This window comes from Diadema antillarum, unplaced genomic scaffold (genome assembly GCF_040938485.1).
Source record: "Diadema antillarum isolate AM-2024a unplaced genomic scaffold, OU_Dant_1.0 seq00000216_RagTag, whole genome shotgun sequence".
Classification (NCBI taxonomy): Eukaryota; Metazoa; Echinodermata; class Echinoidea; order Diadematoida; family Diadematidae; genus Diadema; species Diadema antillarum.
This window is the reverse complement of record NW_027271271.1, coordinates 250,106-264,257: the sequence shown is the minus strand read 5'-3', so window position 1 is coordinate 264,257 and position 14,152 is coordinate 250,106. Positions and strand designations below refer to the sequence as shown.

General features: G+C 41.2%; 1 protein-coding gene across 1 annotated transcript in view; it reads left to right on the top strand.

The window, feature by feature from the left end:
- Positions 1-13,481, top strand: part of LOC139729028 (uncharacterized) — a 33,217-nt gene extending 19,736 nt beyond the window's left edge. The window contains exons 3-4 of the mRNA XM_071639953.1: positions 12,267-12,318; positions 12,549-13,481. Coding sequence (XP_071496054.1) covers positions 12,267-12,318; positions 12,549-13,481 — 985 coding nt within the window. The remainder of the gene's footprint in view (positions 1-12,266; positions 12,319-12,548) is intronic.
- Positions 13,482-14,152: the final 671 nt, after the last annotated feature.

Here is a 14,152-nt window from a genome sequence, read left to right as displayed (position 1 = left end):
CACGTTGAGACCATGAGATGCGGACAGTGGGGACAGACACCTATAAGAGTGAACTGGTTTTATTTAGCTTATATGGATTACAGTAACACTTCATGTTTATAAAAATACCAAGGTGCGATGCATGCCTATATTTCAAATTCAACGTAAAGTAAAGAAGACCTTTCAAGACATAAGACCAGGGACTCATTTGCTTATCGAGCAAAAGTTTTGCTGAGAAGAGACTATTTTTGTTATGATTATTTACTTCGATTTTAGAGAATGATGATACAAGCTTTCAGGGTTTTTCCCCAATTGCAACAGTTGTTATTTATTTGTGTATTAGTGCATGTAAAGACTTGTGCTTGATATCTGGTTTATTTGCTCTTGTCAAATGGTTGGATTTCTAACTTTTGAAGAACAAAAAAAAAGGAGGAAGGAATCAATGTCCATATAATGTCCTGCTGTATTGAACACAGTGTCCCACAGTGTAAAACACAATGTAAAACACAGTGTGAACATATTGTGAACACAGTAATCTCTTCACACTGTCAAATTCAAGCGTTTTAACATTGTGAACACATTGTGAATCATCAATTCACAGCATGTGAAACATAACATTATTAAGGGAACTCTATGAGAAAAAACACACCACAGTGTGAAATCATCTTCACACTGTTAAATTCGAACGTTTCCACATAGTCGACTGTGTGAACACATTGTGAACACACTGTGAACACACTGTGGGACACTGTGTTCTTTTCAGCAGGGCGTGCCTCAAAAGGCATTACCCATTGAGTAACCCTGTGAATGAATATTGTTTGACTGAGCGGAGGGAGTTAATTCCAATGCATTGCCATTAGAGAACATTATTTCCATTTCGCTTATTCATTATAGATTGTGGAGAAAATGATATCTTATCCCTGTATTTTGCCCAATATCGATCCATCAGCTCGATATCACTCGTTGTTTTATTAGTGTCCTTCGAGAGCTGTACGTATCACGAGGTGGTTCTTAAACGGATATCTCTTACAAAGTGTGATAAGGTAGACGAGAAAACAAGAGCCTTTAGGGGCGGAACTGCTGCAGCAAATCCATGGATCTGATTTGAAGTAAAGTAGGATACAGTCGCTGTGTGGTTTGTCTGATTTACAATGGGGATGAACCTCCGCGTGAGGAGATTGAACCTTCGATGGATGACTTCAGGCGGACTCTTGTCCTAGCGATACGTTTTACTAAGAGTAAAAAATAAAGAAAGTAAAAGGTAGAAACTAATTTTGAGAAGACCCTCTTGAGGAGCGCTAACAATGATTGTAAGAAGTGTAGCCTTTTTTTTTTTTTTGTCAAGACAGAAGAGAGAGAGAGAGAGATCCGAAGAGGTAAGCAGAAATCCCAGATAATCATAAATTCTATAACTTTCCTTCATTGAATCAGAAGCCTGCACGGTCTCCATATTCTGAGGGTTAGTGACCATTCTTGTCTCATCTAACCCCTATTTCTACCGTGCCATGATCTATGAATATAATATGACAAAATACATCAATTGCTTAAAAGTCATCTTTCACTGCAGACCTGAGCTTGTTTCGCTACACAAACATCCAGTGATGAACGTGGCACGCGCTGTATTGTAGTGTCAATGGTGGCGTATAAAGCATGCCATTTCCTTGAACAAAGTTAGATTTTCTCATTAACATTAGCAATGTTAACTTCGAAGAACTGGAATATAACCTTCAAAGGTACAAAATTCATTGTTCAGTCGTATTTTGTTTGAGTCGATGTTGCGCATCTAAGACGCACACCACAATTGTGGTGAGTATAAGATGTCGACGATCCGAAAAAGGGATACCCCCATTTATATCTATCTATCAATGCAAGAAGAGAGTTTTGATGCCCTGCGTGGTTCCTCCGTGCTGTCTACAATTGCTGGTATTTTCCCTGCTATCGCTTGAAGAGAAGCTGAAAGCAATCACGCCGTTTGTTTCAGTTTATGAACTTAAACAAAGAAAAATTGGTAAGTTGAGCAGTTGATACACAGCAATACACGTTTATCAATCTATATATTTCAGTGCACAGCATAAAATTATGTTTCAATACTAACATGCAAAATAGTAGACGCTAGTGATGATTAGATACTGCCCTATTCCGAAATGTCAAACTTTGTCAATTGATCTTTCTATTTTGCACTGGAGTCTAATTAGGAATATGATAATGGGATGAATTAGATTTGATGAGATGATGATTTGTTACGAACAGATATGTAAGTCTTCATCTAATAAGCGAATGAAAAGTTAAGAGGAAAAAAAAATCATTCCACTCTGCAATTGGCAAATCCTTCTGCGGAGATGTTTAATCGGACATTTTACTTGATGATAACAATTCCAGGAGTCAATTTGTGTTATGGAAAAATCCCCAGCAAACGTAGCGTGATTGAATATTTCTGATTTTCTACTTTATTTCCCTGCCAAAACGCTCATAATGATAATAACAATATTCATTTATAGTGCACATCCACAGAAATAGCTGTTTTTAACAGCCACTTCCGTGGATATAGCGCTATATAAGCATAAGGGCATGATGAAATATTTTTTTTTCTTTCACACGGAGATGACAAGCAGACGTTAGGTGAAGTGATAAGCACACAATGCAGATATCTAATTTTCGAAGATGAGGGACTCATAAATTGTTCACTCCAAAAATGTCAGTTGTCTGTTTTCGCAGTTTCAAGCTTTAATTCTATATGCAGCGAGGCATTTAAATTTCTGTGTTCATCTCTCTCCCTTTCTTTCCCTTCCCGCTCCTTCTCCTCCATCTTCGTCTCTACGCCGCTTTCATTTCTTCGTCTGATATAGTACGACAGAAGTCAAATTTTGATATCATTCTCAAGTCAGGGGTAAACTTATTCGATTTAAAGACGGTGAGTGATTTCCCTCTCCGCGTCGTCGATTGCAAAATTGTTTAAATGAATATTTTCTTCACGCTAGAGGAAAAATTCAGAAGTCGCTTGGCTGCCCGCGCCACTCTCGCGATGCAATCGCGTATTTCCCGATCACACGTTATCTAATTCTGGGGGGTTGAGCATGGCTCTTTCTATCGATTCGAGGCGTGTCTAAATGGTTTAAAAATCTTGCTATTAGCGCGGCGAGTGGAGAATTCTTCGGAGGGTTAATGTTCGTTAGCGGCCAAATAACTAGCGGGTTATTCGGAAGCAAAGAAGCTGTGCGGCTACACGCAAAAAAAAAAAAAAAGAGAGAGAATAATAATAATGAAAATCAGTGTATGTTCTTGAACAGCCCTCCATTTGGAATGCACATAATTCAATCTCGCAACGAGTGCGATTTTTGCATCGGGCTAATGTAGTGTTCAGAAATCCCCTGTCATTTCTCTACCCGTTCATTAGGAAATAAGTGCTGAGTGCCAAAATCACATGATTAAGCATCGTAATACATTTATATGAAGTTAGTTCTCCTCAAGAGATATGGAGTTAGAGAGAGAAAGAGAGAGAGAGACGGAGTCTGCATGACGGTAGAAAGATATTACAAATAGATACCCAATAGAAGAATACCATAGTTTCCACATGTCCATTGCTGGATTACTGCACCGGGCATTATTCAATTACAGACTATCCTTTTGTGCCCACTAAACACTTCAGAAATGTGAAAACCATGAACAAGTACATATTTTCTTTTACATTTGAGTCGCCAGGGATTATGGGTAATGCTTTCCCTCAATGTAATTTTCTTCCTTCGCTTGGATGAGTGGGGGGGGGGGGGAAGACCGTAATACAACATCATCATACTGATGATAAAAGGCATTCTAAGTCGAAAGTTTTAATTCTATATTTGATTACTGATGAGAATGTCTCTGTGACTCCTCTTTACATACAACACATATACAGCACTTCAGCTTTGGTATTTTGCATGTACGTCTGGAAACCAAAGAAACTTATGTTTACTATTATTGTCTGTCGTAATTCCTTGTGGAAATTATCTCTAATGTAGGCACTATGGACTTCCCCTATACTGGAAAGAACACAGTGTCCCACAGTGTATTCACAACGTGTTCACATACAGTCGACTATGTGAAAACAGTGTGAAGATGACACTGTGGTGTGGTTTTCACAGAGTGTTCACATAATGCTTTCTTTCACACTGTGAATCTATGACTCACATTGTGTTCACACTGTTAAAACGCTCAAATTCAACAATGTGAAGAGATTTCACACTGTGTTCACACTGTGAAGTTCACACTGTGTTTCTCACACTGTGAAGTTCACACTGTGTAGTTCACACTGTGTTTACCACACTGTGGGACGCTGTGTTCTTTCCAGCAGGACGATCAGGCTGTTGTCTCTATCAAGCCATTTGCTTATCTAACGACAGCCTTCCGCATTCCAATCCCGTCAATATACATTCTACCATAAATCTATCAAATCACCGCTTATTCCTCTCTATTGAACGGTTTAAATCCGCATACATTTTTATTCTGTTATCATCTGACCACTGTGTGTATTTGATTTTAGTTATATTTGAGTGTACCGGTTGCACGTCTTATTCTTTTGGAAAATGGGGAAAAAAGAAGAAGAAAAGACTACATATTTTATTTGTAATATTATGTTTATGCTGAAAACTTTTGATATAATCGAAATCTGAATTCTACTTTGCACTATGAGAAGCAACGTGCAGGGGGCTTGAAAACTACAAAAAACAAAAGCCATCTTTAGTGCAGGCAGTGAGATTGTTTTATAAAAGATAAAAGAATACTAACGTTGGGAGAATGAGAGAAGGAGAAAGACAAAGAAATATGTGAAGAGAAAGATATAGAGGAAGGGAAAGAGAGAGAGAGAGAGAGAGAGAGAGAGGGGGGGGGGGTGAATCGTGAAAGAGAGAGAAAACGAACCCGAACCGAGAAGTCGTGTTCGAACTAAGTGCCAAATGATTGTTCAATATGAAAACGCCCACTGTCTTCGCGTCTGTTGTACTTCACGAATTATTACCGCAAAGCACACAAAATTCTCACATTACGGGGATGACGATGAACGTGTGTCAAGAAAAGAGTATAAAAAGCACCATTTCGGGGTCATTCTCTTTTTGCATTTATTTCAATTTCCTCTTCAAATGGTTCTGTTGTCTTCGCTACAAATCACGCAACATCGAACCATGATTTCTAACAATTAGGCTGTCATAGGAAAGCCCCCCCCCCCCACCACCACCACATGTGTTCCCTTCATGTACGTTTTGTCGCTTACAAACGTGTCTCCTGCATCGCAACAAGAACTGATTTCCCGCGCTTCCAATGTGGACATACCATGCAATGATACACATGTCAATTGTTGATTTCTTGTGTCCTATCACCCGTCAACCCTCCCCCACCCCTTTTCAGCTATCTCTCTCCATTTCACGTCTTCTGCTACTTTTTTTTTTTTTTTTTGCTCAGTTTCCCCAGTTAGGTTTGATTGTTCCCATTTACGCTAAAAACGTGTTGCGGTGTCGCTTTTCCTTGTCGCACCCAACTTCCGATTGAAATTGGACGTCGACTGAAGCTCGCCACTCGAGCCCAGTCCTCGTGCGGACGAGCCAAAAAGCTAATATTGCGATTCTTGACGCGATAAAAGCCCGCCATCCACACGAGTCATTGTCGCGCAGACAGTGTTTGATCTGGTGAAACGTGAAACGAACGCAGATTTTGGCCCATTGTTGACGGCTGTGTCCCGTCCGCGATTAATTCCATTGTATCGTTATTTCGTTTATTAATAATTTTCGCACTCGAATAGAAATTGCCTCGAATCTCGAATGAACTCCCCGAAGAGAAGTTAGGTGCATACTGATACAGCACTTTTCTCCTTCAATCTCTTTCGTCCTGTGATTATTTTGACACCTTTTGGCGAGATGGAAGTGATGAGCGGACGGCATGATCCCGGGCAAGAAAGCAGAACTATAAAACATGCTATTCGTTCCTTTCTTTTTCATTAAATGATACACATACCGCGAAAACGCTGAAGTCCCCTGTGATCCATATCATTGGTCTGGTGGTAGACATAATAACCATCACCGTAAATGTGTAAATAACAAAATTGTTATCTTCTTCTCTGTTCCTGTATGTATGTTGCAATTTATCCACTCGTCGAGTTTATTAATCAGTCCATACCCCCTCCCCCACAGCTAATACAAAGAAACTTTAACACGGATTTGCGTTTTGGGACGTTCCTATTTACAATGTACAAAATAGGCGAACACGTTCAGCCCTGCACATTTCCGTGACTTAGGTATGTCCTCGACCTTCTTTAAAAGGGAACTTGTGCTTCGCATACGCTGCGAAATCTTTTTTTTTTTCTCAATCTTCACGGTGTGACATTAGTATCGTTCTTGATCTTTTAAAAAAGTCAGTGTATATCAAATGTAATTTGTGTCAGGCGGTTTTTTTTTTTTCCTGAGTATGACCCTCTTCTACCAAATTGACAGTTTCAATGACACAGACAACTAACGAGTTGCGCTCGGCTCCCAAATCTCCACATTTTTATCATTATTTTTTTTTTTTTTGGTCGTGTATACAAATGCTATTTCACTCATGTCGAGCCTAACATTTTCCAACAATATACCAATACCCGTTAATGGCTCTGCTTTTTATTTACCGTATACACCCACTTCGTATCAAACGACTGGACTCTAAGTGGCTGAACGAGATTACTGCAGAGCATGACGACTATTTATACATCGTTTCTGTGTGACCAAAAAAAAAGCGCAGAGGTTCAGGGAAAAGTCTCACGTTCAATGCCTCGCGTTAATGCAATTATTAACTCACACTCATTATCGGCCTGTCGATTTGCAGTGAAAGAAAATCTTGATGATGATGACGTCAAAGAGAAACTTGTTCAAATATAATTAGTGCAGTTGTCATGAAAGGTTACTCCCACACTTACAAAGTAGGAAATGATGCGAAAATACAGTTGTCGACGGCAATTTTTTATGTGTGTATTCTTCTTGTGGACAGAGATAAATCAACATACTCTGTGTTGCGACAACACAGCAAAACGGCGCTTCAAGAAAGGATCGCAAACAATCCGTATTTTCCTCTTCTCTTTTTTTTTAATCATTGTGAACCTCAAAGGCAGTCAAAACACTTGACAACAATACCCCTGCTATAATTGTGTGTATGTATGTATGTATTGTATCTTGTTACCGTGTTTGCTTGGTACACAAATGGCTGAATTGTTACAGTATTATCTGGATATTGCTGCAATCCTGACATTGATATCTTATTTCAATTACGTATTATTTTCGTACTATTTTAGTACTGTTGGCAATATGCTTTTATCATAACAGTAATATATTATATATATAGTGCATGAGGCTGAATGCACTACTAAGTATAACAATATAAGCACCGACAAATTCTGAATTTGCCCCGAAGGCCAGTTATATTCAATGAGGCCGCAGGCCGAATTGAATATAATTGCCTGAGGGCAAATTCAGAATTTGGAGGTGCTTGGTACTTGTTATAGTGCAATAAGATGTCATGCACTATGTGATATATAAAATAGCATACATACCCAGGCAAGATAAGCCTAGATCATTTCTAACAGTTACACGTGTCTACACAAGCAATAATACCAGTTTCGTTGAACCTGTGTAGACAAAATCCTGGAGATCCAAATTCAACTATAGAGTCTAGGGTCTACGTGGTTATATCTAACGTTTTCTAGGCCCTACAATAGGTTAGGTCTGGGGCCCTAGGGACCCTGGCCTAACGTTTTTATACTAGATCTACGTTACGTACACTGTACTGTACGTCACTTACGAGCGACAGCGCTAGTTAACACTTGACCCTACAATAGGTCTACCATGGATCTAACAGTTAAACACTAACAGTAACACGTTAGACGCCCTACTTACTGCACTGTGGGTCCAGGACCAGGACTAGATGATGTTTTGTAGGATTAGGGATCTACTGGCCCCATTGCTGCACATGCGGATTCCGAGAGTGTGTTGTGAATGTCGTAGTAAAGTTCATAGCGTAGCGTGATCAAAGAGCGCTTAGCGTTTACTGTACACACCACACGCTGCCCATTTCCACGGCGCACTTCCGCGTAGAATGTACGGAGAAAGCGGCACAAATCTTGGGTTGACTTGCTCAGTAATATCCGTCGGATTGATTCCTTTTTCAGAACAGTAGGAGTCCAAAATTCGTAGGGCGTATTTGATGGCATCCTTTGTGTCCTTATTGTCTAAAATACTGTTTATATAGATCAGTCTCTCTAAAAGTAGCGAACCTGTTCATTTCAGCTTCTATGTTTAAATCTACCGCTGAAAGTCTAGTCCCACACAGATAAGTTACTGGCATAGCCAGCCTGCGAGAATTGAGAAAAACGATAATATCGAGCAAAGCATATCGCGGTTGTGGCGCAATCGCGTTGATAAGGTGCGGGATTCAAGTACTCGATGATTAAAATGAGGGAGCAAAAAACCGATATCAAATCGATAGTGGGTTATCGTTTGCAATCGTTATATTTTGCGTGCACTATTATACTAATGATGCACAGGATAGAGTGTGTTAGTGAAGGTGCGGCGCGCTCGAGAGTATTGACAATGGTGCGACATGCACGAGGCGCAGCCGAGTGCATGTTTGCAACCGTTGTCAATACTCGAGAGTGAGCCGCACCTTCACTAACGCCACGAAATAATCCTGTGCATCATTAGTTTTATAAAATGGGTCGAAAACTAATAGCATTATTCACGTACCTTTGTGGGTCAATACCAGTCAGCTACATGTAGCACTCGCTCAAAAGTCAAGATGTCCGAAGATGTTCGTCCCAAACATTTACGCACGTCACACTCGGAAATCCCGCACACTCACCTAGTACTGTACGTACGTATAAGAGTATACGTACGTTACGTACTGTTATGCACAAGAAAGGCCGCCGGCTGTTGTGGCAGCCCGCGGCCCGAACTAGAAGTTGTTTACAGGATTGACAGCGCGTATAGTAGCGCGTGACGCACTTGTAACAACTGATTGAGTGCGCACTGCTAGTGTAAAACATTGTGACGTACGTCAGGCCAGGGAGGTGGAAGAGAGACTCTTCTTAGTGCTTACCTGAAGAAAATAATGCACGCACACGTGACTCATTTCAGCGCTTCCAATTGGCTACATTCTTGAACCCATTTTATAAAACTTTTGTCATGCACTGCCGGCCTGTATCATAAGTATGTATGCTATTATATATATATATATATATATATATATATATATATATTCAACATAGATACATTTTGGACAGATAGTCATATTGTTTACCGAGGAATCCACGTCTACAAGCTGTGCTTTTATGTGGATTACTCTTTTCCATCACTTTATATACTTCTAAATGTGTTTTATACCATTATACACTCATTTGCATATAGATTAAGTATTCTTCTTTACAGTGTATGTACTTTACCTTTTGCTTGTATACTTCGTACTCTGATCGCCTTTTTAGTTTGATGATGGGAACAAAGAAAGGAATTGAATTGAATTGAATTGAAATTATAGCGCTTTCCTATTCGTAGTCTACACAGGCATGTGGAGCCATCATTTTGACTCCGATCATTTTCAGTCATCATTGGTCCTGTAGATGAATCAAGTCGTCCGCGTCATCGGCTTCTCAGTCATCACCGTGATCGAGACAGCAATCTGTTATCGTTTGCTGGCGACTTTGTACAAAAAAAAGTGTCTTCATGATTTTTGTTACATCACTACCAATTAGCTGTAAAAAAACCAACAACACGACTAAATAATGTAGAAAGGATACACTACCACACCGAATGGCTTTTACGGTGAATTTATTGCGCAACATTGCAATTCTTTGTAAATATCTGTATATCACATTTTCTTTAAATTCCATTTCCTTAAGAAATATATAAGCGTGTTGCAGTTTTAGCAACTCTCGGAGCTGCTTATTCCACATACACTGATTTTCCTAGCGGTTTCTCTTTTATGCAATGCAGAAATCGATATTTTCCCTTTTCTGAAGTTGTCAATACTTTCTGAGGGGCAGTCTGCAGGGAGACGTTTAAATTCAGTGTGCGTCCCTAAACGCAAAAAATCGTCCAAGGATTCAAAGAAATATTGAATAACTTCTAATTTGAGGCCATCTCGCAATCCTTTGGGCTACATTTAATTGTGGCAATCAAGCTGTCTTTCTCGTCACTCTTTAATTACATGCCAAGATAGAAATCTAGAGCATGGTCGAATGAATGTATCGACTTCTATTCGCCAAAGTGACAAGTGAAGACGATAGAAGGAGAGAAAAAGGACGCCGGATGAAAGAGAGGGAGGGAGGGAGAGAAAGAGAGCGATGGAGGTATAAAGAGAAAGGAAAAGTTTGCTAATGTAAAACTCGACAAGTCTGCCAAGGAAATAACACTTGCTCTTTCCACGCGTGTCGATAAAAGTAGAGGCAGAACGGCGTAAAGATTTTCGCGATTGACTCTGACTTAACTGTTTCGTGTCATTGATTTTGTTTATCACTCAGAGAAGAAATCGATCAGTTTTTCCCGCGTTCCTTTTTTTATTTCTTTGCAAGGAGCGAGCCAGCAAAAAAAGAAAAAAAAAGAAAAAATGGAGAGAGGTGATAGAATGGTAACAGGATGACTGAAAGGTCACGTGATTAAATTGAGACACGTGACAAGAGCATCGGATATCGCTACTCTTGATCGCGATAGTATGCTCGTGTGACCGACCGATCGCTCACTCTTGCGTAGAGTGACTGACAGCCGCATTTATGAATTGATCCGCGCCGGTATGACATATATAACCCTTCAGGCCCTGCAGGGCCACAGGAATGAGGCGATGCGAATACCCGCATATTCATTTTGGAAGATTAGAAGTAGGTAGATGTTCTTTCTTCCTTTCTTTTTTTTTCGAGCGCGAAGTCACCTTGCACCTATCGGGAGTCTGTTTCAGGGGCCTCGATTACAATCGCAGCGATCGCATCCTCCAGCTTGTCTGCGATAACAAGATTGACACTTAGGAGTAAATGGTGCACTCGCAAAGGACTTCTATGGCTACCCTTTACACTGTCATGGACTACAATGCCTTGATGTGGTTGATTATGGTAACAATGATGATGATGATGATGATGATGATGATTATTATTATTATTATTATTATTATGGTAACAATGATGATGACGATGATGGTGATGATGTAGGCGATGATGTTGGTGATAATGGTGATGACAATGAATACGGTTACGATGCTGCTGATGATGATGATGCTAATGATTATGGTGATGATACTGTTCCTGATGAGGATGATTATGATAGTAATAGAGTAATAGTTATCATCATCATGGTGAAGACACCATTTTGTGAGAGATTCTTAGTTTCGTCATCATCATCGTCATCATCATCATCATCACCTTTCATCCACCCACCCCTCTTCTTCGACAGGAAAAAAAAAATGTCATGCGGAGAAGCTCTCTCCCTCTTCGCACAAAAACCAGTTATCACACTGCCACTAAATCTTGTCAAGAAATGCCACTGCTAATCGATTTCGAAATTGAGGTGATTTCGTCTTTGCTTATTCGCGGAATTATATCGCGAAGAGATACGCTCCGTAGCCGCGAGAAACATCAGCAGACGTCTTAATTGAGGGGCACACTTTGCCTCAGCAACCAAATTTCCTCGCTCGCCGAAAATCAATAACGTCACTCTGAAGGGAGAGCGACGCGGTTTCCAAAACAGGAAGTGACGTTTACGACGTTGACATTACAGTTTCTTTATTCTATCTCTGCTGCCAACTGTTTCCTTCTCTTTCTCTCACCCAGCTCTTCCACACACACACACACACACACACACACACACACACACACACACACACACACACACACACACACACACATACACACACATACTCATGCACGCATATGCAAACATGCATATACACGCCCACCCATTTTTCTTTTCTCTTTGTTTTCCCTCTCTTGCACAAGTCTCTCACATGCTCTGTCTTTCTCGTTCCATCGCGTCGTATTTGAACTCTCTCCCTCTAACAACCCTCACCCAGTTGTTGTATACTGGATGTCATCAATCTCAGTTGTGCTCCTTTCTTTTTTCCTTCAGATTCATTTCTCGATTTATTGTGTACACATAACCCCTTTTCTTTCCTCCCCTTGTAATAAAAGCTCTGTAATCATCGTGTACAATTCTTTAGAAGAGTTGTACTAGATCTTTTGTTTTGCCAATCACGAAGATCGGATTTTGAGTGCTCCTGTGGAAAGGGAATCGAATGTTCAATCTTCTAAGGGTTTGGATGATTGCTTTTTTTTCTCGTAATATGCGTATGGATATCGTGCAATCAACAAACAATGTGTTCATGTCACGATTTGATTCACAAATTTGTTCTTTAATTCTTACCTGTGAAAAACAGGACAGAGATGTGGGTAAATGAGTGTAATCTAGATGCCCTCCAGTGTATCTTTTAATAGGCCTATTCTATGTTCCTTCATCTCTTCATTTCGCCATTAGTTTTGTCTGATGTAATGTTTCAAAGGACACTATGATGAAGTACTTCACTCATGTCATTTTCTTATAACCCAGGTCTGGTTCCAGAATCGCCGCGCCAAGTGGAGAAAGAAAGAGAACACGCGAAAAGGTCCCGGACGGCCCGCCCACAACGCTCACCTCACCTCCTGCAGCGGCGATCCCATCCCGCCCGATGAGCTTGAGAGGCGAGAGAGGGTGAAGCTGGAGAAGAAGATGAAGAAACAGAAGGACAAGCTAGAGAAGGCATCGCCGCGGCAAACACAGCGGAAGAGTAACAGCGTGGGCGACGCTTCTGATGGCGGCTGTGGTGGAAACGGACAGGACACTAGCGTTGACTCGAATTCCTCCTCAGCGGCCGCAGTGCGAGTAAACGGTTCGGCGGGATACCTGGCAGACGGCCAGTTGGAAACGCGGGATTGCATGGACAGCTCGAGTGCGGAGCCGAGCGAAGTGGACTCAGAGTGCATGGACACGACCAGTCTGGACGTCACGGAGGAAAGGAAGCACCCCGAATCTCCCCGCCTCAAGATATCCGGTAGAACGCTGCTGAATCCGCTAAGGGGTGTCGGACCGCTACCACGTTTTGACGCGGACAAACTGCAGGACTGTGACGCCGCATCGGCGTTCCACAGCTCGTTCAGCATTGACCGTCTCCTGTCACGCCAGCCGAGTCATCATCCCGACATCAAGCCAGGTACCGTTGCTGCGGCAGCGGCTGCCGCGGCTCTCTGGCCGGAATTCTGTCCCAGCTACGCCCTGGCCGCGCCCAACCCGCTCGCGTGGGGAGCACTGACCACTTTCGGTCTGCCCAGGATGTGGGGTCTGACCGCTGACAGACTGGCAGGTTGCTTGCGAGCCAACGGTCAACCCTTAGGACTCCTGGACGCATGGCGGGAGAGAAAGACTCTGAGCGTCGAAGCTCTGAGGAAAAAAGCTCAGGAACACAAGGAAGCTCTAAAAAAGTCCGACCATAACGAGGAAGACTAGACAAAAATATTTGAAACTTTGCGTCATGTTTGAGAATGACGAACTTGACTACATTGCACGTTATTATTTTCAACCGGCGTACAGGGACTCAAGCAGGCCCGATGTAAGAGGCTGAAATTAAGTAATGTTTCTCATATCAAGGTATGCACAAAGAAAGCAGTTTTATAGGGTGGATTACGTTTAACTTTGATCAGAGTCCGTGGCAGGACTCTTTTATGATACTTAAAGTATAGGTCCTGTCGTCATTCCAGTGACTTGCTGACTACTGGTCTTCAGCTTGAATTAATTTCTATAGGTTTGAATAAGTTTTGATTTGAATAGAATTTGAATGAATTTCTATAGGAAGCAGTGTTCCTCTCTTCTAGACGAAAAAGAGACAACACGGGTGATGAGGGTACGCACATAGGATAACATCAAGAACACGTGACCGTGGCCACGTGACATTAGCAAGGTGTACGTGTTTAGAATGGTTGCTATTTCGACATGTGGAAGAAAACAATTAAAAAAAACATGATCATGATGCATCCAAAAACTATAATGAGGATGACCGTTATGATACTCTGCATTCATTCCAGTCAAGTTGTGTTGCTCCCAATTTTTGTCTATTTTTCCTTTTTGCAAACTTAAGTGCTCACCGACCAGTTCCTTGCATCTCTGTTATGAAGAACAGA